General features: G+C 41.1%; 1 protein-coding gene across 1 annotated transcript in view; it reads left to right on the plus strand.

The window, feature by feature from the left end:
- Positions 1–28000, plus strand: part of MDN1 (midasin AAA ATPase 1) — a 158912-nt gene that overhangs the window by 16475 nt on the left and 114437 nt on the right. Inside the window, exons 3-15 of the mRNA XM_007195955.2 lie at positions 4042–4266; positions 4622–4729; positions 4810–5002; positions 7812–8054; positions 8296–8427; positions 11255–11358; positions 13222–13336; positions 16910–17103; positions 18055–18136; positions 21570–21665; positions 23365–23477; positions 25457–25605; positions 26542–26602. Of these exons, the coding sequence (XP_007196017.2) occupies positions 4042–4266; positions 4622–4729; positions 4810–5002; positions 7812–8054; positions 8296–8427; positions 11255–11358; positions 13222–13336; positions 16910–17103; positions 18055–18136; positions 21570–21665; positions 23365–23477; positions 25457–25605; positions 26542–26602 (1815 nt within the window). The remainder of the gene's footprint in view (positions 1–4041; positions 4267–4621; positions 4730–4809; positions 5003–7811; positions 8055–8295; positions 8428–11254; positions 11359–13221; positions 13337–16909; positions 17104–18054; positions 18137–21569; positions 21666–23364; positions 23478–25456; positions 25606–26541; positions 26603–28000) is intronic.

Here is a 28000-nt window from a genome sequence, read left to right on the forward strand (position 1 = left end):
TCTTAAAAATGCACATACTTTTTTTTATTATGGTAAAAAAAATCATAAAATTTGCCATCTTAACCATTTTTAAGTATGCAGTTCAGTAGTGTTAAATATATTTGCATTGTTGTAAAACAGATCTCCAGACGTTTTTCATCTTGCAATACTGAAACTTTATACTCTCTAAACAATTCCCCTGTGCTGCTTCCCCCAGCCCCTGGGTAATCACCATTCTGCTTTCTGTATCTGTGAATTTGACTACTTTAGATACCTAATATAAATGAAATCATACAGTATTTATCCTTTTATGGTTGGCTTACTTTACTTAGCGTAATGTCCTAAAGGTTCATATATGCTGTTGAATGTGACAGGATTTACTTCCTTTTTAAGTTTACACAGTATTGCATTGTATGTATATACCACAGTTTTATTTATTCATCTGTCAAAAGACATTTGGGTTGCTTCCACTTCTTCGCTATTGTGAATAGTGCTGTTATGAACATGCTTGTGCAAACATCTCTTTGAGACCCTGCTTTCAGTTCTTTTGGCTATATACCTAGAAGTGGGATTGTTGGGCCATATGGATAAGTGCGTCATGTGATTCACTGTATTTCAATCTGTAATTAAATTAGTATGTTTGCTTTGTGGTGAAAAAAAGATATACTAGTTTTATTTTTGTAAATATTTATTTATTTATTTGGTTGTGCCAGGTCTTAGTTGCGGCAGGCAGGCTCCTTAGTTGTGGCATGTGAACTCTTAGTTGCAGCATGCACGTGGGATCTAGTTCCCTGACCAGGGAACAAACCCAGGCCCCCTGCATTGGGAGCACAGTCTTATCCACTGCGCCACCAGGGAAGTCCCTATTTATTATTATTTTTTAAATAAAATTTATGTATGTATGTATGTATTTATTTATTTATGGATGGATGGATGGCTGACTGCGTTGGGTCTTTGTTGCTGCGCGCAGGCTTTCTCTAGTTGTGGCGAGCAGGGGCTACTCTTCATTGTGGTGCGCCGGCTTCTCATTGTGGCAGCTTCTCTAGTTGCGGAGCACGGGCTCTAGGTGCGTGGGCTTCAGTAGTTGTGACTCACAGGCTCTAGAGCACAGGCTCAGTAGTTTTGGCACACGGGCTTAGTTGCTCCGCGGCATGTGGGATCTTCCCGGACCAGGGCTCGAACCCGTGTCCCCTGCATTGGTGGGTGGATTCTTTTTTTTTTTTTTTTTTTAAATGGAGTCAGACTCTTTTTTTTTTTTTTAATTTTTATTTATTTATTTATTTATTTATGGCTGTGTTGGGTCTTCGTTTTTGTGCGAGGGCTTCCTCTAGTTGTGGCAAGCGGGGGCCACTCTTCATCGCGGTGCGCAGGCCTCTCATTACCGCTGCCTCTCTTGTTGCGGAGCACAGGCTCCAGACGCGCAGGCTCAGTAATTGTGGCTCACGGGCCCAGCCGCTCCACGGCATGTGGGATCTTCCCAGACCAGGGCTCGAACCCGTGTCCCCTGCATTGGAAGGCAGATTCTCAACCACTGTGCCACCAGGGAAGCCCGGTGGGTGGATTCTTAACCGCTGCGCCACCAGGGAAGCCCCCTGTTTTTTTTGTTTTTTTTTTTTAAAGGAACCTCTGTACTGTTTTCCATGGAGTTGCACCATGTTATCCTGCCAACAGTGCACAAGGGTTCCAGCTTCTCCACATCCGTACCAACAATTGTTAATTTTTTGTGTGTGTCTGTGGTTTTTTTTTTTGTTTTTGGCCACGCCATGTGGCATGCGGGATCTTAGTTCCCCCACCAAGGATCGAACCCATGCCCCCTGCAGTGGAAGCATGGAGCCCTAACCACTGAACTGCCAGGGAATTCCCTCATAGTATTCCTTTTAGTCTATTTTATTTCTGTGGCAACCGTAATGTCCCCTCTTTCATTTCTGTTTTTTTATTTATTTATTTATTTATTTATTTATTTATTTTTAGCTGTGTTGGGTCTTCGTTTCTGTGTGAGGGCTTTCTCTAGTTGCGGCGAGCGGGGGCCACTCTTCATCGCGGTGCGCGGGCCTCCCACTATTGTGGCCTCTCCCGTTGCAGAGCACAGGCTCCAGACGTGCAGGCTCAGTAGTTGTGGCTCACGGGCCCAGCTGCTCCGCGGCATGTGGGATCCTCCCAGACCAGGGCTCAAACCCACGTCCCCTGCATTGTCAGGCAGACTCTCAACCACTGCACCACCAGGGAAGCCCTCTGTTGTTTTTTTGAGCCTTCTATTTTTTCCTTAGTTAACCTAAGAGTGTATCACTTTTCTTGATCTTTTCAAAAACCAACGCTTAGTTTTGTTGATTTTTTTTCCCTGTTGTTTTTCTAGTCTGTATCTCTGCTCTAATCTTTATTATTTCCTTTCTTTTGTTAGCTTTGGGTTTAGTTTATTCTTTTTTAGTTACTTGAGGTGTAAAGTTAGGTTGTTAGCTTGAGATCTTCTAAAATATACATGTTTGTAGCTATAAACTTCCCTCTTACCATTGCTCTTGCTGTATCCCATAGGTTTTGGTGTGTTGTATTTTTCTTTTCATTTGTTTCAAGGTCCTTTCTAATTTTCCTTGTGACTTCTTATTTGATCCATTGGTTGTTTAAGAGTGTGTTGTTTAATTTCCACATATTTGAGGATTTTCCAGTTTTCTTTCTGCTGTTGGTTTCTAGTTTCATTCTGTTGTAATATTTTGTATTATTATACAAAAGGTATTTTGTGTAATTTCAGTACTTTAAAGTTTGTTGAGACTTGTTTTGCGTCCTTACATGTGCCCTATCCTGGTGAATGTTCCATGTGCATGTGAGAAGAATATATATTCTGCTGTTGCTGGGTAGAGTATTCTGTATGTGTCTGTTAGGTCCCTTTGGTCTATAGTGTTGTTCAAGTCCTCTGTTTCCTTATTGATCTTCTGTCTCATTATTCTATCCATTTAAAGTCTGTTTTGACTGATATTAATATAGTCACTCCTGCTCTCTTTGGATTACCATTTGCATGGAATTTTTTTTTTAATCTCTTCACTTACACCCTATGTGTAGTCTTAGATCCAAAGTGGGTTTCTTGCACATAGCATACAGTTTGATGCTGTTTTTTTTTATATCCATTGAGCCAATCTGTGTCTTTTGATTGTGAATAAACCATTTACATTAAAAGTAATTACTGATGCAGAAGGACTTACTATTGCCATTGTTAATTATTTCCTGTATGTCTTGTAGCTTTTTTTTTTTTTTTTTTAATTTTATTTATTTATTTACGGCTGTGTTGGGTCTTCGTTTCTGTGCGAGGGCTTTCTCTAGTTGCGGCGAGCGGGGGCCACTCTTCATCGCGGTGCGCGGACCTCTCACTATCGCGGCCTCTCTTGTTGCGGAGCACAGGCTCCAGACGCGCAGGCTCAGTAGTTGTGGCTCACGGGCCTAGTTGCTCCGCGGCATGTGGGATCTTCCCAGACCAGGGCTCAAACCCGTGTCCCCTGCATTGGCAGGCAGATTCTCAACCACTGCGCCACCAGGGAAGCCCTGTCTTGTAGCTTTTTGTCCCTCTTTTCCAATCTTACTGCCTCTCATGAGGATCACCTCTTCATCTTTTAAGGTGCAGCCAAAGCATCTCTTCTTGACTCTCCCAGCTTCAGTTGAATCTGTTTTCTTTGTGCCTCTCCTTGTTTCTGTGACTCTCTTCCTTCCTAGATAGCAAGCTCCTCAAGGAAAGTATCTTCTTGGTTTTGTATCTCCAGGACTTAACACAGTGTCTGAAACACAGTGTCTGACTCATAGTGAGAAGTCAATAAATATTTGTTGAAAATGAGTTTATTTTCAGTAGTAAACACTTGTGATAAGTTCTTGTGGTTTTTGTTTCCTCTTAGATATCTCATGCTGCAATTCTGGTTCCTGAACTTGAACAGAATATAAACTTAGGACTAGGTGGCTTTAAGCATTCATCTCTTTTGGTTCTCAAACCCTTGGGAGTTACTGTTATGTTCCGTTGTCTCATTAAGTGGATATGTATACTTCGATATTCTTACCAAGCAATGAAAGTTCTTTTTCTTTCTGAAGGTTTGCCCTGAAGTATTTCAAGGACACTTCTCCAGTCTTTCAAAGACTCTTCCTAGAGAGCTCAGATGCAAATCCAGTCCGGTATGGGCGCAGGCGGATGAAGCTCCGGGACCTGATGGAAGCAGCTTACAAGTTTCTGCAGCAAGAGCAGTCTGTGTTCCGGGAGCTCTGGGACTGGAGCGTGTGCATCCCACTCCTCAGGAGCCATGACACCTTGGTCCGCTGGTGCGTAGCTGTTGGGCTGTTCCTGTGCTTCTAGTGTGGGGATGGTTGAGGGAGTCTGGAGTTGTGTGCATGAGGAGGGAAGGGGAACCTTTTAAAAGGCGTCATTTTTGTTCTGGTCCCTTTGGGGTTCTTATTCCCTTTCACGTGTCATTTCAGAGGGAAATCAGATGGTATGAGTGGAATTCCATTGTTTTGTGTTCCATTAGGTGAATTTATTTTGCCTGATTTGTGTTTTCTACCCTTCCCTGTGTTAATTATAAGATTTCCTTTTCTAGTGTTCAGTTGGCTAGCAAATTTTCTTTATTCTTTAGAATCAGCTGCAGGTCCTGAGTTTATATACTTTGGTTTTCTCCAGGTACACAGCCAATTGTCTTTCTTTGGTCACCTGTATGAATGAAGAGCACAAGTTATCATTCCTTAAGAAGATTTTTAATAGTGAGGAACTGATCCATTTCAGGTTAAGGTAAGCAGGAGCATTCCTGGAGATCTCGATGTGGCTTTACTGGGCGTTAGAGTAGTTGATGAGATCCTCATTTTCCTCAGGTTACTAGAAGAGGCCCAGCTGCAGGACTTAGAGAAAGCCTTGGTGTTGGCCAATCCAGAAGCCTCCCTTTGGCGTAAGGAGAAGGAGCTGCAGTATTTACAAGGACACCTTGTTTCAGCTGACCTCTCCTCCAGGGTGACTGCTGTCTGTGGTGTGGTGCTGCCTGGGCAGCCGCCAGCCCCTGGAGAGCAGGTATGTTGACAGCAGTGGCGTGTGTGCCCTCTTCCATCCAAACACTGAGTGTGCATCTTTCCTTGGCTGGGCTCTCTGTTCTAGGTGTGAGCCAAATCGAGTTTGCCAGGTTACTGTTCCACTTATAGAAGTGTTCAAGGAGAGAGTAAGAGAAATTCACCCAGGACCCTCCTCTTTGATAGTCACTTTGTCCCTATTTAGTGTGAAGTCAGAAATTGTAATGATGCCTATGCAAAAGCTTTTAACTTTAGCAAAGCTCTTCCATGTATGACCTCATTTACTTGCTACAACAGCTGTTTGAAGTTGGGTGGCCCACGTTGTGATACCATATTTATGTAAAACTAAGGCAGAATGACTTGCCCAGGACCTGTGGGCTGTCCTTTGGCAGAGATGGAGCTAGGCCCAGGTATAACTCCCCAGCCTCTTTCTGTCAGAATATTCTCTTTGCCTGTTGTGTGAGAGGCTAGCATCTGTAGTGAACTCTTGCCCTGCCATAGCAAATGACCTTTCCAAGAGTGGGCCTCCAGACTACACTTTGGAAAGTCTTGTAAATCAGAGTCTGGTTCCATAATCTGGGAACATTGGGAACCAGTCTCTTTTTCCCCAGCAGTCTTTAGTCAATTGTCACTTTGTCTGATGGTCAGACCCACCCAGTTTTCTTCCTGGAACAAGTCCTGAGTCATTCCTTGAACTATCAGTTTGTATCTGGGAAGTACAAAATTAAAAAGGTAAGTATAATATAGATATAAAAAAGTGCATGTCTTAAGTGTACAGCTGCATGATTATTCATAAGCTAAATATCTCTGTCACCAGCACTGAGACGCCAGCATTTCCAAAGCACCTTGTGTTTCCCTCTGGTCAGGAAGACCTCCCCACCCCTCTTTAACCACTCTCCTAACATAGATTAGGTTTGGAGCATTAGAACTTTAACATAGGGAAGGATTCTGGTTGGGGTAGGCTTGATATACTGGGCGGCAGTGGCAGAGCACTGGGACAGAAGTGCAGAATGGAGCTACAGCCCAGCCTGCCTGCCAGTTGCTAAGAGTAACAGCTCTGCAAAAAGTTCGAGAACTTCCAGCCCCGAATCTCATTTTGTCCTCACATATCTTTAGGGGACAAGCTATGTTTGAGAATTTACCATTCCTTGAAAGTTAATAATCATTGCACTTTTCCAAGAGGTCCTTTTTTCTGTGTCATATTAGGTCCATTGTTATTAAAATTTGTTTAAATTGTGGTAAAATGAATGTAACATTTACCATCTTTACCATTTTTAAGTGTGCTCTTCAGTGGTGTTAAGTATATTCACATTGTTAGCAAACTCCAGAACTTTTTCATCTTGCAAAATTGAAACTACCCATTAAACATATTGGGTGCATTATTATTATTATTATTATTTTACTTTTTGTTATGGAAAATGTTAAATGTATTCCAAAGTAGAAACAATAGTGTGATGAATCCACATGTACCCATCATTCAGCTTCAGTAATTATAAATTCGTGATCTGTTATGTTGCATTTATATTTCTGAACACTGTCCTCACACCGTATTATTTTGAAGCAACTCCCAGATACCACATCATTTCCTACCTATATATAGGCATACCTTGTTTTATTGTGCTTCTCAGATATTGCTTTTTTTTTTTTTTTTTTAACAAGGTTTGTGGCAACCCTGCCTTGAGCAAGTCTGTTGGTGTCATTTTTCCAACAGCATTTGCTCACTTTGTGTCTCTGTGTCACATTTTGGTAATTCTTGAAATATTTAAAACTGTTTCATTATTTATATTTGTTATGGTGATCTGTGACTGGTGGTCTTTGATGTTACTATTGCAAAGATTACAACTTGGTGAAGTCTCAGATGATGGTTAGCATTTTTAACAATAAAGTATTTTTAAATTAAGGTATGTACATTGTCTTTAAGACATAAAGCTATATTGTACACTTAATAGACCACAGTGTAGTGTAAACATAACTTGTATGTGCACTGGGAAACCGAAAATTTTGTGTGACTTGCTTCATTATGGTATTTGGTTTATTGCTGTGGTTTGGAATTCAACCTGCAAAATCTTTGAGGTATGCTTGTAGTTTAGTGTGTGTGTACATATGTGTGTGTGTGTGTGTGTATAAAAGGAAAGGACTTTATGCAAACTATTATATATAGGATGTATATATAATATAAGGGAACTATATTCAGTATCCTGTGATTAACCATAATGAAAAAGAATATATGTATAGCTGAATCACTTTGCTGGATAGCAGAAATTAACACAACATTGTAAATCAACTATACTTCAATAAAATTTTTTAAAAAAAGAAAAAAAGGACTTAAAAAAAATTCCCAGAACTCTTTATTACACCTGGAAAAAATTGAACAGTTTTATAGTGTATCCTTTTAGTGTCCTTACTCCCCTGATGGTCTCATAAGTGTATTGTACATTCTTGATCTTAGACGTGAAATCCTAGAATATGGTAAGATAAAGAAAAACAAAAATCCAGTCATGAGAGATGAGGTTTGCTCCCATCCCGTGTGTCAACTTTTGTGGCTTCTTAAAGTTTGGGAGACTTTTTCTTAAATTTGTTAGTGAGTTCCCACCCTTCTCCCGAGAGTTGGAGTAGGGGGGAGAAAGGAAAGTGAAAATGTCAGATCCTTACTTTGGATAGCATACTTGTTGTTATTATAGGTCCTATACTACCAATTTATTCGCAGAGGTTTATGTAAAAGCCGGTGGAAGCACTGTTGTAGAAATTAACCTGTGCCCTTTGGTGGAAAGACTCTTCTTGATATGCCTTTTATTTTTCACTTGCCTCCGTAGGCCAGTAGTAGGAGTTCTTCTCGGGAACAGGAGCTGGCCTTTAGGTCTTACGTGCTGGTTGAGTCAGTCTGCAAAAATCTTCAGACCCTGGCTATGGCAGTGGCTTCTCAGAATGCTGTGCTGTTGGAAGGACCAATTGGATGTGGGAAAACTTCCTTAGTTGAACATTTAGCTGCAATGACAGGTAGAAGGAAGCCCCCTCAGCTTCTCAAAGTCCAGCTTGGAGATCAGACCGACAGTAAGGTAAGTAAGAAGTGGCAGATTTTGGTTGGTGAGCATACTTGTGAATATTTGCATTAAAATATTGTTTTTGCTAAGAGAATGTGAGAATAGTTATTGGTCTTCCTCATAACTGAGGGGACCACGCTGTAAAACCTCAGGTACCTGTTATAACCCTGTGGAAGTTTAATGGAACTAATCGCAGGATGTAGCATTGGCTCCTCAGGTGTGTGGCTTCAGTAATTACTTTGTCTTCTTTTTGCAGATGCTGTTGGGAATGTATCGCTGCACAGATGTCCCAGGAGAGTTTGTGTGGCAGCCTGGCACCCTGACACAGGCGGCCACAAATGGACACTGGATCCTTCTGGAGGATATTGACTATGCCCCCTTGGACGTGGTATGTCACCTCCCTAGTAACTCGCTAATTTCTTGTCTTTGAAGAGAATGAGAATTGTGTTAATAGTGATTCTGGGGGATTATTTAAACAACATAGGTATTTCATTAGAGATGGTATGTTGGTTACCTACCTAATCTGGTTTGAGTTCTTGGATTACTGGGCTGATCTCTTGTTTGATAGAAAATTATTAAAATTCTGCTTGTACTGTTTCCTTTAATAGTTGAATGTGTGATCAATTTCACAGTAGTTTTTTTTCCTCCTTTAGTTGAAAATATGACCAATTTCACAGACTTTCCGAGAATAGGCTTGGTGGGAAACATCTTAAGCCATGCTGCATATACATTGAGAACTTTGAGACCCGGCTCCCTAGCTATGGCATTTGTAGAGCAGTGGGCTGAGGACAGATGAAAGAAGAGATGATATAATAAGAGCCTGCTTGTCTTTGTTCCATTAAGGGAAATAAACTGGATGTATATTTTTGACTTCAAAAAGATCACTTTTATATGTGTATAAAATTTAGCTATGGAGGCAGTCCATGTTTCTTCTGTATTCTGTAAACTATGACCAAAAAAATGTATTGCAGAATGAAAAAATATCTTCCTTTGGGTAGATTTTCCTGAGATTGGTTTTAATTTTCTTTTACCCTGAACCCTAAAGCTAGACTCTCCCCTCTTGGATTGGAGAGAGAGAGGAGACAGAGAGGGGGGAGGGGGAAGGAGAGGTGGGAAAGGTCTTTAGGTTTAGGGGAATGTATGGGGAAGGAGGGGCTGTAAATATGTGTGTGTCTTATGACACACACATATTTTAGAGTCTAGTGAGGTAAAGATGTAATGGGGTTATTGGCTTAGTTTGACCACCATTTTCTAAGATTTTAATGCTCAGTTTTATAGGGCTGGAAACTCAGATTTCTTAAGAAGCCCAGAGCCAAGGATGACTACTACCAATGAGACTTAAAAATAAAACTGAATTATAAACTGCAAGGCCAACTTAAAAGTATTTGTTGAGTCTTAGCGCTTTCTATAGCTCTCTTTCCTGGGAAGTTTTTTCAGACATCAGGATACCTGGGAAGTCATTAGGGTTATGAATCATAGAATTTGAGCCAAAGAAGGTAGATGAACATAAGGGATATTCCATTCAGGTCATGATGAAGCCTAGGGATCTTTCCCTTTGCCATAGCCAAGTACATTCTTTGATGACCAGGTCCAGATTTCAAGACCAAACTGTTAGTTTCTGTCTTGATCTTCCTTGGGCAACGTCTGGTAAACATCAGAAAATTCTTGTACTTTGAGTTCCATTTTGTGTAGACCATTCCCCTTCTGTTACTATCAATACATTTGGTTCCAGAGGGTATGCTGTTCAGTTGATTTAAACTTCATCATCATTATAGTGAAGTTGTGTTTATTTTAAAACATACCTGGACCCTTGATTATTATTTTGTTATTTCCAGAACTTCTCAGCTAATTGCTAACTAATTACTATTTTAAGGTAGCTTTTATAGATCTCATTCAGGATGGTTGTCTTTTGTTTCAAGTTTCGGAGTTATCTTGGAGTTGCCCCTATAATATTTTTCCTTTCATCTCCTAGCCATGTATGAAATAAGGATGCTTAATACATTTACCTTGATATTTTAGAGCCTTCTTCCTTAGCTCTTTGTTCTTCTTACTGTTTTGTTTTGTTTTGTTTTCTCAAACTTCTATAAACTCACATCCCCTAGACCCATATGTCTAGTCCATACTTTTCTTGAAAAATCTCTACTTGGATGTTCCTTAGCAGGTACAGGTTCAGGATGTTCAAAGTGAACCTTATCTGCTCTTTCCTGCAACAGCCTTTCCTGCCACACAGTTACCAAGCCAGGACTTTGATGTGTCTCCTTCCTCTAGTCCCCCATTCACTTAGTCTGATATTGCTGAGTACTTTTTCCTTATCTCTTATTCTGTTCCCTCCTAGCCCACTGCCTTAGCACAGGCCTGCTTATTTTTATCTATCTGTCTGTCTGTCTAATCTATCCTGCCATCTTACCTTTGTTACCTGAATGGTGTCCTTTTTCGCTTCTTTCCCTCCAGACTGGCTCTCTTTCAGTTTATCTTCCGTATTGTTGCACAGTTCATTCTCTAAAATAAAAAATAGGTTTTTCTCCAGACTAAAATCCTCTCAACAACTTCATGGAAAAAAATTCAAACTCCTTAGCTCAGCACAGAAGGCCTTTTATCATTTATCTCTAAGCCTAGTATTTTTCCACTACTTCATATGCACGTTCTGCCCTAACCATAAGAGTCCTCTCATGCCGTGCTCTTAGGCATATACATTTTTATCCATTTGAATATTTTTGCCTAGAGTAAATGTGCCATTGCTCTCCCAACAAACCAGGCTGATTCCTCTTCATACTTTCAGACTCAGTGAATGTCATTACCTCTAGAATGGCTTCACTGCCCTGCTTCTAAACTACTCCACACTGATCTACAGCCACCCTCTGTCTTCACGTGTCGTTTTGTACACCCCTTGGGGGTCACACCGATCATGCTGTATGGTAGTTTGCATGGCTGTCTCCCGTCAGACTCTAGGCTGTAAAGCCTCAGTCATGCCTGGATTTCTCCTGTCTTGCTTGCTTCTGGTCCATAGTAGGCACTCAGAGAATGCTGAATGAGTAAGTTGCTCTGCTGGAGTGTAGGTGGCTCCAGTATCCCCGCCTGGCACTTGACCCCCGTTCGTGCTGTGAGAAGTAGGGTTTCCTTTAAGGACGTGTTCGTCATTCGGCGAGAGGGTTTTTTTGCTTTCTTGTTTGTTACTTCTGTCTTAATAGCTTTATCCCTGGGGTTTTGTGATTTAGGTGTCCGTGCTGATCCCTCTCTTGGAGAACGGAGAGCTCTTGATTCCTGGCCAAGGTGACTGTCTGAAAGTGGCTCCTGGATTTCAGTTCTTTGCAACCAGGAGGTATGTCCCATTAACCCTTCTGCTCCCACGGTGGAGCCTCTTCCGAAGTCCACATGCTAGAGTGCTGAGTCCAGAAGTCTTGCAATAGAGTTCTCTGGGCCCATTTTAAGCAAGGCTAGTTAGCAGTGATGACAGATTCAACATTCTTATTCCTGACTTTTTTTTTTTAATTAATTAATTTAATTTATTTTCGGCTGTGTTGGGTATTCATTCCTGCACGCAGGCTTTCTCTAGTTGGAGTGAGCGGGGGCTACTCTTTGTTGCAGTGCACAGCTTCTTACTGTGGTGGCTTCTCTTGTTGTGGAGCATGGGCTCCAGGCACACGGGCTTCAGTAGTTGCAGCTCGCAGGCTCAATAGTTGTGGCTTGTGGGCTCTAGAGCGCAGGTTCAGTAGTTGTGACACACAGGCTTAGTTGCTCCACGGCATGTGGGATCTTCTTGGACCAGGGATCGAACCCGTGTCCCCTGCATTGGCAGGCAGATTCTCAACCACGGCGCCACCAGGGAAGCCCCTTCCTGACTATTTTTAACGGAGATAATTAATTTAGAAAGTAAAAGTGGTTCTTTTTTCCCCCACTTAAAAATAAGTAACCAGTCTTAAAAAACTTTGTCTTGTTTTCATGCTTTCAAACATAATCAGAGATGAGACTGTTTTCAGATAGCCCTGGGTTTGAGTCCTGACACTGGCACTTTGTACCTGTGTGTACCTTGCTTGACTGATTGTGATGGGGCCAATAACACCTGCTTTACAACTTGGTGTAAGTTATGAAGGTTAGGTGAAGTGACTAAAGACCTGTCACATAGTAAGTGCCCAGCCATGATGGTGGTGATGATGAAGCCATGTAGACTTCAGGCATTTAAAAAAATTAATTGAATATAAGCATCAACAAAGGAATAAAACCTAAGCAAACTTAGTATATGTCCCTATCTACTTTTTAAAATAATGTGAAGGCAGTGGTTTATTTCCTACTACTTGTCTATAACTGTACAGCTTCTCTTTGGTCTTAAAATGCCGAAGAGTGAAAATAATGCCACATTGTATTTAGTGATTATATTACTGTTTACTGTACCTCTGTGAACATTCACTTCCAGATGGAATGCAGAGCTAACAGTTCTAAGGAAGACCTTGCTAGGCCCTGTTAGTTTTAATAGACCCTGATTTTATTCACAGAGATGGTGAAGTTCTTTCCTGCTAGATACATTTCCCAGAAGGTCCTGGGACATCATAGAAGTATGCCACACAAACTTGAGTTCAGTTCTTGGCTTTGCCATTGTAGTCATAGTTGAGTGAGCGGGGGACATTACTCTCCTTCTCTTCCTTACAGTTCTTCCTTACAGTTAGAAGAAAAGAAGGGCATCATCCCCTCAGGGCAGTTGTTGTGAAGATTAAATTACATGGCTTAGGTGTAAGCCCATGGCTTGCCCAGAGTATGTGTTTAATGAATATTCCTTCTCTTCTGGGCATTTTAAATAATTTTAGGTACTGTCACTTTTGGTAATAAGCAGTGAACTTATTTTTAGTGCTATCGGTCTTGGATTAGGTTTTCTTTTTCCTGAAGTTATGTCTTAAGGAAAAGAAACATGTTGTTGAGTTCAAAACGCCTAATAGGATCATTTGCAGTGATGTGAAAATAACTTGGTTAAAGCCCTATTACTCCCCCTAGGAAAATAGTCACACCTGGCTTGGTGGCAGCCTTTCGTTGTCATCCTCCCTATAAGCCCAACATAGTGCTGTCTGGCACCAGAAGGAACTGTGAGTTTTACTCAGGTGTGAGATAACGTCTAGCAAGGGATAACCAGGGGCATAATTCAAGATTAAAATTGGGAATTTTGTGTGACTCTGTTTTTCATTCTGAAATACAGACTCTTGAGCTGTGGAGGAAATTGGTATCGACCACTAAATAGTCATGCTACTCTGCTAGACAAATACTGGACCAAAATTTACCTGGATAACATGGATAAGACAGAACTGAATGAGGTATGACGTTAGTTGAAAGTATCAATGCTTTTCTTTCTTACTCTTCATTATTAAAAGTGTCAGACTTAACATGTAAACAGAGGAAATAGCCCAATGAGTCACCAAAATACTCGTCACTCTAAATTTAACAGTTAATATGCTGACATTTTACTGTATTAATTTCATCTAGTAGTTTTTATTTGCTAATATATTTGAAAGCAAACCTCATAGCATTTCACCCTTAAATACTTTCATGCATCTCTAAGGGCATTTCCATATATAACCGCAATGATTATTATACCCAATAAAATGAATAGTAATTCGTCAGTAGCACTTAATTCTCAGACCATGTTTAAGTTTCTCCAGTTGTCCCCAGAGGATCTTTTTTATACTAAGTTGTTTTGTAACTAACATCTTTCACACTTAACAACTTCATGTACATTTTGATCTGGGTATTAATGAAAATTGAGATGACTTATTTTAAAGGTTTTATACATCGATTTACTTTGTAGTATCTCTGGTTCTCCGTGATCACTAAGAGGTGTGCCTCACTTTACCCTGTCAACCTCCTGTCTCCCCTTGGATCTACCTCCTCACTTGGGAAGCGTCCCGACTTCCAACGTTTCATCTTGGAGAGCAGCAAATAAAGCATTGTCAGTGATCATTCAGTTATGGCAGGGATGCTTTCCTCTTTCTTGGTATAAGTTTTTAGATAAATAAGTGGCACCAGACAACCTTTTCAAATATTTTTTCTAGCATTTAGGTATTTACTAGCAGAGGGGTTTTCAGAGTTTACCGATTACTGGGTAAACCTTGATAGTATAATCTCTAAGAAGCCTTGCCTTGATGGTGTGATTTTATAACTCTACAGCCTGTTTTACACTTGTGAGTTTCTCATCTCACTGTAGTTCCCAGTTGTGTATTTGTGTGTCCTGTATGTCTTTCTTTTCCCCTCTTGCCGCCCTCAACTATAAGCTCCTCCAGTAACTTAACTCAGCTTTGGTGTCCCCAGCATCCACTCCGTGCCTGGCATTTTGTAAATGTTTGTTGTATTGCTCTGTCGTAATGCTCCTCTTTCTTTTGCTGTTGCAGACCTTTAAATGTTTTGTTTTCAGACTTAAATTGTGAGTCTTTTCCTTAAAGGAGAGGACTGAAGTTCACATTTAGGTGTAATTTATTGGGGATTGAGAGAATGAGGAGAATATTTGACAGCCACTCTGTTCTTACTGTCTTCTGTGCTTGGAGGATAGGCCAGAACTCCTCCTTCCACCCCTGCCTTGATCAGCAGTGGGTCACTCTGCTCACCGGAAGTGCCACAGGAGCACGCACCTCCTCGCTTCGGTGACCTAGGTCATATTTAGGTAGCTGACTTTGAGAAGCTCACCGGTTATTTTTAAGCTTCTGGGCTTACTAATCCTAATAACACTCTCCTAAATAAATGACTGGTAGCTAAAAACCTTGTGTGTATTACTTAGGAAATAAAATAATCTCCTATGCCGACCTCACAGGGAACACAAGGAACTGCATTTCTGTTGCTGCCAACCGCAGCCGTCTTATGCTTAGAAAGACTGGCTTTGACTTCTTGCTGAAATATCAAATTACACTTCGAAAAACAAGCTCTTTACATAATGCTAGTCTCATACCTAGTAAGTGCCGGGAACTTACCCCTAGCAGTTTCTCACACCTTGTCTCCCCCATACACCTTGACTGTGCCCTGATGCCTCACGTGCTGGCACCAGAGATGGCCTGCTTTCTCTGCCGGCAGTCCCCTCTCACAGTCACCAGCGACCTCTGCCAGGTGCCTCCTGCTCTGTGAAACCTTCCCGGGTCGCCCAAGCAGGGCCGACCATGCTGTCCTTTGGGCTGCGAGCTTGCTTTTGCTTTCATATCTGCTTCTTATATTAGGGGGAGTTTCTCGAGGACGGGTTCCACTCCTTATTTTGTTTTGTTTCTCTGTCCCTGGAATAGTGCCTGCTACAAAGTAGGTACTTAATAAATGCTTATTAAAGGAATGAATCTCCAAAATACATATCAAATTGATAACCATATCATGTTAGATTAGTTTATTATGTGATACTGTGTTCAAATTTTGACATTCATGTTAATAACAAAAGATGTTTTTTGACTAAGTTAGAAAATGACTAATTGGTTGGTACATATAAATCTCTATTCAGAACTTTTTTTCCAAATAACTGAGCCCTTACTAAAGTGTTAAACCTAACAAATTTTTTTCAAGTAAAAACAGCTTTTTTTTTCACCTTGGTCATAAATATACATGCTCTTATGATGGAATTACTACTCAGCAGTAAAATAGAATGAACTACTGATACATACAGTAATGTCTGGACGAATTTCAAAAACGTTTTGCTGAGTAAGAGAAACCGAACTACACACTACATTCCGTATGATTCCGTGTATATGATAGATTTGAAAGCAAAACTGTAGAGATCTGAATCAGGTGCAGGATTCCAGGGACGGGGATGTGGAGGAAGGGAGTATGACAAAAGGGAACTTTTTGTTTTAGGGGTGATGGAAATAAGTCTATATTTTGTTTATGGTAGCCAGGGTCCACAAATATATGGGCAATTTTGAAAATGTTCCCTCCGTCCACAAAAAATGTATATTCTGTATTTGAAAGATCCACGTGTGTATCCATTAAATTGAATTTGTTGATTTTATTAGTCTCTTTTTCTGTCCTTAATTTTCAATACATCTGAAATATGTTTTCAATAATATTTGTTGTAAAATCCTCCAGTTTAAAAAAAAAAAAAGTATGAAGAAATAAAAATCTATGAGATCTACCACTTGATGACACCGGTAAAAGATCTTAGTGGACCTTACAACTTTAATATATACAAAATATGTTAATATTTCGTATATAAATTGGAATCGTGGTATACTTCTCAATTTAAATTTATTAGGGTGTAATATTTCTAATATATACATGATATTTTTCTTCCTTCTCAAGTAGACTTGACTTAGCAAATCCATATCATAAAAGCGTTGAACCAATATTATGGGCACCAAGTATTATACTGCACAAAATTCTTAATAGTTATCAAAGTGAATTGGACTAGATCTTTTTCTTGTTAATTCTGTTGTCTGATAAAAACTACTTTTTATCAGGACTTATTAACACTAGCTCTTTTTACTGTGATTTGCTTTAAAAAACTTTCCTTTTCCCATTAACTGCTTCTTACTTGCTTTTGTCTGAGAAATGACTTAATGACTGTGCTAGAATTGTGTTTAAAAAATTAGAGTACATATTACTTGAAGGATCCTTCAGCGAGTAAGTGCCTGGGACTTGGATGCCTGTGTTGCTTGAGACCCCTTTCCCATCTAGCTTCTACACCCTAAGCTGTGTGATAGGTGGTGAGATTGCCAGATAACTGAGTTCTGGGCAGGAAAAAGTCATGGTCTTTGAGGGGTTGGAGGTATGGGTGAGGGTGGAAGTTGTTATACTTGGTAAAGATGACAGATTTCTTAGAAAAATTCATTTTTGGTTGACTAGTGTCAGCAGCAGTTTATGTGTGCTTTTAAAAATCACTCTGTCTGCTGCTAAATTTTCTTTGCTTTTTTTTCTCCCTCTGTCAGGTTCTGCAAAATAGATACCCCAGCTTATCGGTAGCAACCGATCACCTGCTTGACATTTACATCCAGCTTACTGGAGAGAAACATCACCCTCTGAGTGATAGTTCCGTTGGAGGGGAACAGGCACCCGAGGAAGTTTCAGAAGCCAGATGGGAACACAAAAGACTAAGCCTTGAAGGGAGAGAATTGTCTCTCAGGTACTGGGCTAAACACTTTTGAGTTGGTATTTTAAAAACTGCTTCCCTCAGAAGTTCTTAGCAGCTAGAACTGAATGGTTACAAGAAGTGAGGTTTTGAAATGAGACGTTTGGGCTGCTTCATAGTGTTCAGTCCCTTTTTGAGATCTATAGTTACTGAATGGGAAGGCTTATGAAGGTAACATTATGTTAACTTTAACAAATAACTTTTTTCTTCCAGTTTTGTTGAGATGTAATTGACACAGAGCACTGCATAAGTTTGTGGCATATAGCATAATGATTACATACGTCATGAAATGATCACTGCAGTAAGTTCAGTGAGCGTCCATCATCTCATAGGTACAAAATTAAAGAAACAGTAAAAAAAAAATTTTTTTTTCTTGTGATGAGAACTCTTAACAACTTTTCGTATATAACATACAGCAGCGTTAATTGTACTTATCATGTTGTACGTTATATCCCTAGGACTTACTTATAACTGGAAGTTTAGCAAATAACTTTAAAAGCCAAAGTTGGGAATAGTTACTGACATAGCCCTTTCACTGGATGTCCTTTTGTGACACTTGGGGTCTTAAATAAAAGACTCTTGGGTTTTGCTCTGTATAGTGAGTTCCATGCCTTTGCGCTTCGTTCGCAGTGGTTGACTTGCCCTTTGAGAAATGAGAATTAGGTGTGGGCAACTCCCCTCAGTTTGCTCTGAGAATTAATTGCTCCCTGTCTCCTGCTACCTTGTCTGGCATGGATGGGGAGAAGTGAGTTCTAGGTCACTTCCTGGTAGGATAGGGACTGGGACCACTCATTCTTTTTCCTGACACTGTTTATCTTCAGTTGCCAGAAAAAAAGGAGAGTCTTTGTTGTCAGGTGTTCCCAGACCTAAGTAAGCTCTGATGCCTTTGATGTCTTTGGCCTATGGTCTTTTATTTCTTGCCCCCTGCCCCCCTTTTTTTTAAAGGGATCTACTGAATTGGTGTAATAGGATTGCCCACAGCTTTGACAGTCTGTCTTCATCAGCATCATTAAATATTTTTCAAGAGGTAAGATACAGTCTTCCTGCTTGTTTCTCTGTGCTCTTTAAGGCTGTTGATTTCCACTGTTATTTTCTGTGTCTTGACTGCTATCAAAAAGTTCTTCTTTTGTGTAGGTACCATTTATTATCCTTAGCTAGTTAAAACTGAACTAATGTTGCCTTAAGACTAATTGGGCATAATAAATGTTTTGTGGTTTTTGAAACAGGTTACTACTAATTTCAAATAAGTATAGTTTGAATTAGAGTAAAACAGATACAGTACTGAAATTAAAGCTTAAATGAAAAAGTCTCCCAGGTGATAATACTGTTATAAAATGTAAAGTGTTTCTAAGATCCTTAGTATTTATTTCTATATGTAATTTCTTAGTCTATTTGATAGATTTATATTTGTCTTATCCCACCACTAGCCTCAGTAGGGCCTTTTTTTTTTTTTAATTTATTTATTTATGGCTGTGTTGGGTCTTCGTTTCTGTGCGAGGGCTTTCTCTAGTTGTGGCAAGTGGGGGCCACTCTTCATCACGGTGCGCGGGCCTCTCACTATTGCGGCCTCTCTTGTTGCGGAGCACAGGCTCCAGACTCGCAGGCTCAGTAATTGTGGCTCACGGGCCCAGTTGCTCCGCGGCATGTGGGATCTTCCCAGACCAGGGCTCGAACCCGTGTCCCCTGCATTGGCAGACAGACTCTCAACCACTGCGCCACCAGGGAAGCCCAGTAGGGCCTTTTTAACTTTAGTCCAGAGAAATTTATGTCAGGTTTGTAAAGTACATCCTTGTGTGCTGGATGTGGGGACAAAATGTGTTGCGTGGGAGGGAAGCCCTATTGAATTGTAGCTCTGCCACATTCAGTAGAACAGAGAGAGATTTATTCCCGCCTGCTCAAGAATAAAGTGATGCTGCCTGAAGATCTCTGGGCTCTTAAAACATTAACCCATTTTGACTATAAAGTGTTCTGGTTTCTGTCAGCTAGGACTGAGGAGAGAATAGTGACCCATTTTGGTTAGCAGTTTCTCTCTGTGTTTGGTTAACTTACTTTGAGTAGAAAGAACCCACATTTGGAGCACACACTTAAGCCGGCTGAACTCTGAAGTGCTGTGTGCCAGTCCTTTAATCCTCTTCTCTCCATTGAAATTTCCTTTCCATTCTCCTACATTTCTCATATTTCTTACAGGTAACCTTGTTTTGTACTTTATTTTATTTTATTTCTAAAAATTTATTTTATTTATTTATTTTTGGCTGCATTGGGTCTTTGTTGCTGTGCACGGGCTTTCTCTAGTTGTGGTGAACAGGGGCTGCTCTTCGTTGCGGTGCGTGGGCTTCTCATTGTGGTGGCTTCTCATTGTGGTGGCTTCTCTTGTTGCAGAGCACGGGCTCTAGGCGCCCGGGCTTCAGGAGTTGTGGCTCGCGGGCTCTGGAACGCAGGCTCAGTAGTCGTGGCGTGCGGGGTTAATTGCTCCATGGCATGTGGGATCTTCCCGGACCAGGAATCGATCACGTGTCCCCTGCATTGGCAGGCGGATTCTCAACCACGGCGCCACCAGGGAAGCCCCCCCAGTACTGTTAATACCCTGATGTATCTCCTTCCACATCCTTTTCTATGCGAATGGGATTAAGAACTTTTTTACTGTATCAGAACCTTCCCCCCCACCCCACACATACCCTTGAAGAGATCAGGCCAGTTGTTTTACAGAATGTTTCACCTTCTGGCTTTATCTGGTTGCTTCTTCACTGCTTTGACACCAACTGGTGTCCTGCAATTCAGTTCAGTTTTGATACTGACTACCTGGAGTTAGTGTAGACCCCACAGGTTCAACGGCTCAGTCCTCCTCAAGGCTGCCCCACTTTAGACTCTAGCCGCAAGTCTCAGACGCCCACCCACGCTTAGGACCTATCAGCTGTAAATTCAGGGGTTCCCACAACCTCCTCAGGTAGAGTAACCACCTCACAGAACTCATTGGAAGCTCTGTACTCACCATACAGGTCACATTTTTTTTTTTTTTTTGTTATTTTTGGCTGTGCTGGGTCTTCGTTTCTGTGCGAGGTCTTTCTCTAGTTGCGGCAAGTGGGGGGCCACTCTTCATCGCGGTGCGCGGGCCTCTCACTATCGCGGCCTCTCTTGTTGCGGAACACAGGCTCCAGACGCGCAGGCTAGGTAATTGTGGCTCACGGGCCTAGTTGCTCCGCGGCATGTGGGATCTTCCCAGACCAGGACTCGAACCCGTGTCCCCTACATTGGCAGGCAGATTCTCAACCACTGCGCCACCAGGGAAGCCCCAGGTCACAGTTTTATTATAAAAAATACCACTCAAGAAGTCAAATGAAAGAGACACATAGGGCAAGGTTTCAGGAGTCTGAGCACAGGCACTCCTGTGGAGTCAGAGTGTGCCACCTTCCTGGTACATCACTTTGTCACCAACCAGAAGCTCTCTAAGCTTTGGATGTCCAGTGTTTATTGGGGTATTATTCTGACATTGGCTATTCGATTGAACTCGGTCTCCATCCCCTCCCCTCCTCCAGAGGTTGGAGATGGAGCTGGAAGTTTCAACCCTTGGTCTTTCTGGCCTGGCCAGTTCCTCTCTTAAATTATCTAAGGGCCCATCAAGAGTTACCTTGCTTAGCATAATAAACCTGGTAAGGTCCATAAGGGCTCTAGTAAATAACAAAAGACACTCCTTACTCCTGGTAATTCCAAGAATTTTTGAAGCTCTGTGTAAGGAATTAGGGACAAAACTAGATACATTCTTTTTTAAATGCTTACATGAAGCTTATTGATATATTACACTTGGTGGCAGTAGAACCAGATATATTCTTTGTTTTGCCATACTCATGTCCTTTCCCTTGTCATTTTATCTGTCTTTCTTATAAATAGAAGTTTAACAAAATGCTTGATGTATGCAAATTCAGCTTTTGGGGGGGTAGAATCCATTTGGTGGTGATACATACTTTATATTTCATTATAGCAGAAGACATGTATCTTGTTGGCCTATCAGTAGTTGCTAAGATTAAGTACTGGGTTAGGGTAATGACAGTGTAATCCCTTTATTGCACACCAGGAGTCTCCCTTTACATCTAGAAAGTAATCTTTTGATGTTACCTCCACTGTCTGGAAGTCGTTTCCCCCCACAGAACCATATACTCAAGGATTAATGCTAATTGCTATTATTACTTGAATTTTGGATTTGCAAACTGAGGCGTTTGTGTGTGTTTTCCTAATTAACCGGTATTTTGATAGTAAAGCCTTCACATTTTTTGGTGTCCTGTCTCTGTTATGGTAAGGTTCTTTGAGTCTAGGGTTGGTACTTTATTTGTATTCTTCTTAGTCTTACTTGCAGAAAAGTTCTGCTGGATTTTACGTTCCTCCCTTTTGTGGCCTGGATAGTGATGCTCTGTTACTAATGTATTATTTTAAAAATCGGTTGGCATTTACCTTGGTTATTTTAATAGGCTCTGGACTGTTTCACAGCAATGCTTTCTAAGCAGACAAGCAAACTGAAAATGGCAGAAGTCATTGGAAGCAAATTGAACATTTCCAAGAAAAAGGTATGTAATGCTGTTTTTACTTCCCTCTTGAAAGGAAGCTGGGATATTTAGCTTAATTGCTGATCTCTGGTCCTTACCTGGAACAGCTTTTGCAAATAACAGCCTCCTCTGTCAGAGTTGGTAGTTTCATTGCTGCCTCTCATGGGCATAAAGCTCACTGTCTCCTGGATAAGTAGTTCTCCCTGTGAGCTGCCTTGCATCCTTTTTCACACGCACACCTTTTTCTCCAGTGCTTAAGGAGCATGTTATTCTGTAGGTTGTGGACTCAGGACTGGAACCATGTTGTAGTAACACCTTTGTCTGTAGTTCTGTGCACAATTAGATTTTTTCCAACTTTTTTTTTTTTTTTACTTATTTATTTTTGGCTGCGTTGGGTCTTCGTTGCTGCGTGCAGCCTTTCTAGTTGCAGCGAGAGGGGGCTACTCTTTGTTGCGGTGCGTGGGCTTCTCATTGCGGTGGCTTTTCTTGCTGTGGAGCACGGGCTCTAGGGTGTGCGGGCTTCAGTAGTTGTGGCGCGCGGGCTTCAGTAGTTGTGGCTCACGGGCTCTAGAGCACAGGCTCAGTAGTTGTGGCGCATGGGCTCAGTAGTTGTGGCACACGGGCTTAGTTGCTCCGCGGCATGTGGGATCTTCCTGGACCAGGGCTCGAACCCGTGTCCCCTGCAATGGGAGGCAGATTCTTAACCACTACGCCACCAGGGAAGTCCCTTTCCAACTTTTTATGGTTAATATCTTCAAACATCAAAAAAGTTGAAAAGTATTAGTGAACACCTGTATACCCACTACTTAGGTTCACTGCTGATACTGTTAATATTTGCCTTTCCTGTTTTATATCAAAATATGTACTTCTGGAGGAGAGAGCCTTTCGGCAATGGTGTTGGTAGCTGGAGAAATGTCTGGGGTTCATCTTGAGGCAGATATTTGGCGTTCCCAAATGAATGATGACTCAAAAAGCCTTAGTCAGGAACCGAGATGGTTAGAGGTGTTCCTTAGGTGTATGAAACTATTGGGATGGATTTGGCTGCAGGTAACAGAGCACCTACTAAAAGGAGCTGAAGTAATAAGTATGTTAATTATAGTAGACAAGAGAAATGAGACTACCATGACTGGCTTAGGTTGATCAATATTCAGCCCCTTTGGTTGAAGAGGGGTTTACCTTCCGTGGGCAATTTGCCCCTTTTACTCCTGCCCCAAACCCTGAGCGAAATCTGGGTTCTTTGGGTTAGTGATGAGGATAAGGCTGATGGGTACGTGTCCTGAGCCTCTGTCACAGCTTCTCTTTCTGCTTTGGCTGTCGTCAGATGTATCATGGTTTATTCAAGTGACTGTTTCCTGCATTATGTTAGAAATTTAAAGCAGAGGAAAGCATAGAGGAAGAAAAATTACTTTGGTTTTTTTCATATCTTTTAGGAGTAAAACTTTCTGTTCACTGTGTTCACTTCATATAGGTAGATAGAGGCTCATTTGAATGAATAAAAAGTACTATTACAGGGAAACATTCATGGTCAGTGTTTTTAAAAACATATTAGAAACTTGGAGAATTTTTAAAAATATAATTAAAAGCTAACTTACCTATCTTGGAAGCCCAAAAATGCCTCTTAGTAGAGGGCATGTTAGAGGAGCACAGTAAGCCTCACGGATGAGAAGTATTTGAAGAGCATGCAGAATTTTACTCAGGTAAAATCTTTCCCCTCCCATAGGCTGAATTCTTCTGTCAACTTTATAAACCAGAAATTGCAATCAACGAGCTAGATGTGCAAGTGGGTCGAGTGCGGCTTCTACGGAAACAAAGTGAGGCTGTCCACATACAGAGGTAAACAGGGTTCCAAACTGATCTGAGCACTGTGGGGTCGTTGGGAAATTGATAGAAGGAACGTGTGGTCCAGCCCCTTATCTTTGAGTAAAACATGTCAGAACTGTGATCTCTCCAGTGTACTAGACAGTAAGGAGCAGTGATTTCCCAAAATGTGTTCTGTGAAGCTAGATGTTAATAGGTGGAGGAGGTGATGAGGGTCATTAGAGACTTGGGACTAGCAAAGGTGTATCTTTGATTTTATTCATTGTAGTGTATTTAGTGAAGTAAGCATCACCTAGAGGTCAGGCTTGGTCCTAACATTAGTCTATTAATCCCTTGAGGGCTGGAATTGTATACGTTTCTGAGATTTATTAAAGTTATTTATTAAATATTTGCTATATGCCTAACGTTGTGCTGAGTGCCTTTTTGCATGTTTTCTCATGTAGTGGTTATAGTAAGCCTATGAATTAATGTGTGTGTTAGTGTCCTTAGGGCTCTCCTAACAAATTACCATAAACTTGATGGCCTAAAACAGCAGGCATTTATTCTCAGTTCTGAAGGCTGGAAGGCTGAAACCAAGGTGTTGGCGGGGCCACACTACCTCTGAAGACTCTTGCCTCTTCCTGGCTTCTGCTGGCTCCCAGCAATCTTTGGTGTTCCTTGCCTTGTAGCTCCATCAATCCAATCTCTGATGCCATTGTCATATGGTCTTCTTTCCTGTGTGTATTTCTTTGTGCCTCTAAATTTCTCTTTCTTTATAAGGACACCAGCCATTGGATTTAAGACTAACCCTTAAATCCAGTATGATACGATTTTAATCTTATTATACCTGTAAAGAGCTTTTTTCCAAATAAAGTCACATTCACAGGTTCTCAGTAGACATGAATTTTGGGGGAACATAATTCAACCCACTACAGCTAGTAACTATTGTTATCCAGATTTTACAAGTTAGGAAACCGAGGCTAAGAGAGGTTAAGTAGTTTGCACAAGATGACATAGGTAGTACGGATGTTTTATCTTGTTGGTGTTTTGAATTTCCAGAGCCTATGAAGTAGCAGTTATGTAAATGCTGCACGTATGCAGAATGAATGAATTCTGCAATTCATATGTTGTAAGGACATCTGTTAGAGCAGCGGTCCCCAATCTTTTTGGCACCAGGGACTGGTTTCGGGGAAGACACTTTTTCCACGAATGGGGTTGGCGGGGGGTAGTTTCGGGATGATTCAAGCACATTACATTTATTGTGTACTTTATTTCCATTATTATTACATTGTAATTTATAATGAAATAATTAATACAACTCACCATAATGCAGAATCAGTGGGAACCCTGACCTTGTTTTCCTGCAACTAGATGGTCCCATCTGGGGGCGATGGGAGACAGTGACACCCGAAGTGTGTTGCTTATGTCCAGTCTAGTCCGTAAGGTGCAGTTTAATTGTCACTTGCCACTCACTGATAGGGTTTTGATATGAGTCTGCACGCAGTCGATTTATTATGGTCTCTGTGCAGTCAAACCTCTCCGCTAATGATGATCTGTATTTGCAGCCGCTCCCCAGCGCTAGCATCACCGCCTCGGCTCCACCTCAGATCATCGGGCATTAGATTCTCATAAAGAGCGTGCAGCCTAGATACGTTGCATGCAGTTTACAGTAGGGTTCACCACACTCCTATGAGAATCTAATGCCGCTGCTGACCTGACAGGAAGCGGAGCCCAGGCGGTAATGTGAGCGATGGGGAGCAGCTGTAAATACAAATGAAGCTTTGCTCGCCTACCATTCACCTCCTGCTGTGTGGCCCGGTTCCTAGCAGGCCACGGATAGGTACCGATTCATGGCCCAGGGGTTGGGGACCACTGTGTTGTAACATGAAGACCGTCACTCTGAGTTGTCTCCTTCTTCTTGTTTGTTGAATCTGGGAAATCTGATTCCTCAAAATAACACAAAGAGAAGCTTGCAGCCTGTTCCTCCAACTGCTTATATACTTTCCCCTCCCCAGGGAGAAGCTCACCTTTGCTGCTACGAGGCCATCCTCTGTTCTTATTGAACAGCTCGCGGTGTGTGTTAGCAAAGGGGAGCCTGTGTTGCTGGTGGGAGAGACCGGGACCGGCAAAACCTCCACCGTCCAGTACTTGGCTCATATTACAGGTAACTCCTAGAGGGGAAGCACTCTGCCCCCAGACAACAAACATTTGACACTGACTGCCTTTTTATTATTTTTTAAAAATATTTATTTACTTATTTGGCTGTGCCAGGTCTTAGTTGCAGCATGTGGGATCTTTTTAGTTGTGGCATGTGGGATCTGTAGTTGTGGCATGCAAACTCTTAGTTGCAGCGTGTGGGATCTAGTTCCCTGAGCAGGGATCGAACCCGGGCCCCCTGCATTGGAAGTGCGGATTCTTAGCCACTGGATCATCAGGGAAGTCCCCTGACTGCCTTTTTAAAAAATAAAAAGTCCAAAGAATATTGGAATTTAAGAAGTGCCACCACTCCACTTGCCCTGGAGATAAGCACTGGAAATTTTTACCTTGGAAATAATGTATTCTTTCCCCCTGGAAATAACCACTGTTAACAGATTGGTATTAACTTTTTTCAGTTCTAATCTGTGGTCTTCAAATACATACAGATTTGGTTTTGTTTTGAAACAAACGGGATCATTCTCTATGTATTACGTTTAGTTAATAAGCAAATTGGACATCTTTAAAAACAGAACTGCCTCATTCCTATTCTGATGGCTAAATAATATATCACACTGGATATTTATTTAGTTCTAATTCATAGACAAATATTTCACACTGGATATTTATTTAGTTCTAATTCATAGGCAGACATTGACTTACTGAAGGGTTTTTTGTTGTTTTCAGTTACCTGATGCTGGAGCAGTGAATCTTCTTTTACATATCTCTCTGAGTTAGGTGAAAATTTTGAATAGTCAAGATTCCTGAAAGTAAAATGAGGGGGTCAGAGGAAATGCACATTTAAAGATTTGCCCTGTGCCCTTGTCCACACATCCTTAAGGATCACACTGGATGTTGTCAGTCTTTACATTTTCTGAATAACCCTTTTGCCCTTTCTTTATTAAAGGCCACCGTTTGAGGGTTGTCAATATGAATCAGCAAAGTGACACTGCAGATTTGCTGGGAGGGTAAGTGCGATTTTAAATCTTTTTCTTGTTATTTTGTGTTCACTGTTTGAGGTAAGAAATACTTCTTTTCTGTAAAGCTCAAAACTAGCCTTGGAAAAATGTTCAGAGAATTGCCCCCCTACGCCCACCCCAGCAGGGTATTATTTACTAGAATTTATTAAGGAGCTCTTGAGTGTGTAGATGTTTCTTTTCATTTTAAAGAACACTTGAGGTTCTTGCTCTCAAGGATCCTGCTGGGAGGGGGAGGAAAACAAAAAGGTAAGTGTGTGATCAAGTAATGTTTGTGTATGCAGTCATTTATCTGAAGCCTGTGTTCTAGACTCACACTGCCTTCAAGCTAGGCTCTCCTGCGGTTTGATTATCTATGAAACATTAAGTAGCCTCCACTTTGTTAAATGGGACTTGGCTCATGGCACTCCACTGTGGTCAGTAAAATGCCCTTCTTCCTTATTTGTGGTTTTGAATATGTTAGTTTCATGAACAATTTTAGTCTGTGCTGAAGGCTGTAAAAGCGATGGCTGCTATTGGCATACCTTATGTTGAACCCTAGTAGGGTCTTAATCCCTACACTTAATCTCCCCATTCCCTCATTGTGGTACTTGCAATGTGTTCTTAATAATATATGGAATTTGTTACTTAACTAGGCATGTCTATACTACTGTGTATTTCTCTCTATTCTGTATCTATCTGTGTCTTTAGTAATATCCTACTGTTAAGCAGTTGCTTACACAAACTCTTAAAGGCATAAGATAATAGAATTTATTGTCCTTTTTGCTCTTTGTGATATCTGCAAGAAAGCTCTTTATTTCCTCTTTTTTGAGGACCACATTATGCTGTGGCATTATTTTTACTATCACTCTTTCCTTGTCTCATATCCCTTCCTGCTCTGGATGGAGTGCTACTTTGGAATCCTGGTTCCTTTGGTGCTTCTCATTTTCTTACTGTCCCGACCTATTACTTCTGCTCTACACATGCCACTAATTATGTATTTTAAATTTATATTCTGTCTTCGAATCTGTTAGCTGAGGCTTACCTCTCTTACTCTAATTCTACTTTGACTTTATTTTTCCCCAGTGGTCTTTCTACCTTGTTTTCGTTTTACCTCTGTTCAGTTAATTGACACTTAATCTCCCCATTCCCTCATTGTGGTACTTGCAATGTGTTCTTAATAATATATGGAATTTGTTACTTAACTAGGCATGTCTATACTACTGTGTATTTCTCTCTATTCTGTATCTATCTGTGTCTTTAGTAATATCCTACTGTTAAGTATTCCTAACACAAATGGCATTAATCTTGTACTAATTGAACACGCACTGGATCTGTGTCTTCTAAGAATTTGTAGTGTTATGTCAGCCGTTGCAAGTAGTTTTAAATGTAGTGAGTACACATTGTGCC

This window comes from Balaenoptera acutorostrata, chromosome 14 (genome assembly GCF_949987535.1).
Source record: "Balaenoptera acutorostrata chromosome 14, mBalAcu1.1, whole genome shotgun sequence".
Taxonomy (NCBI): Eukaryota; Metazoa; Chordata; class Mammalia; order Artiodactyla; family Balaenopteridae; genus Balaenoptera; species Balaenoptera acutorostrata.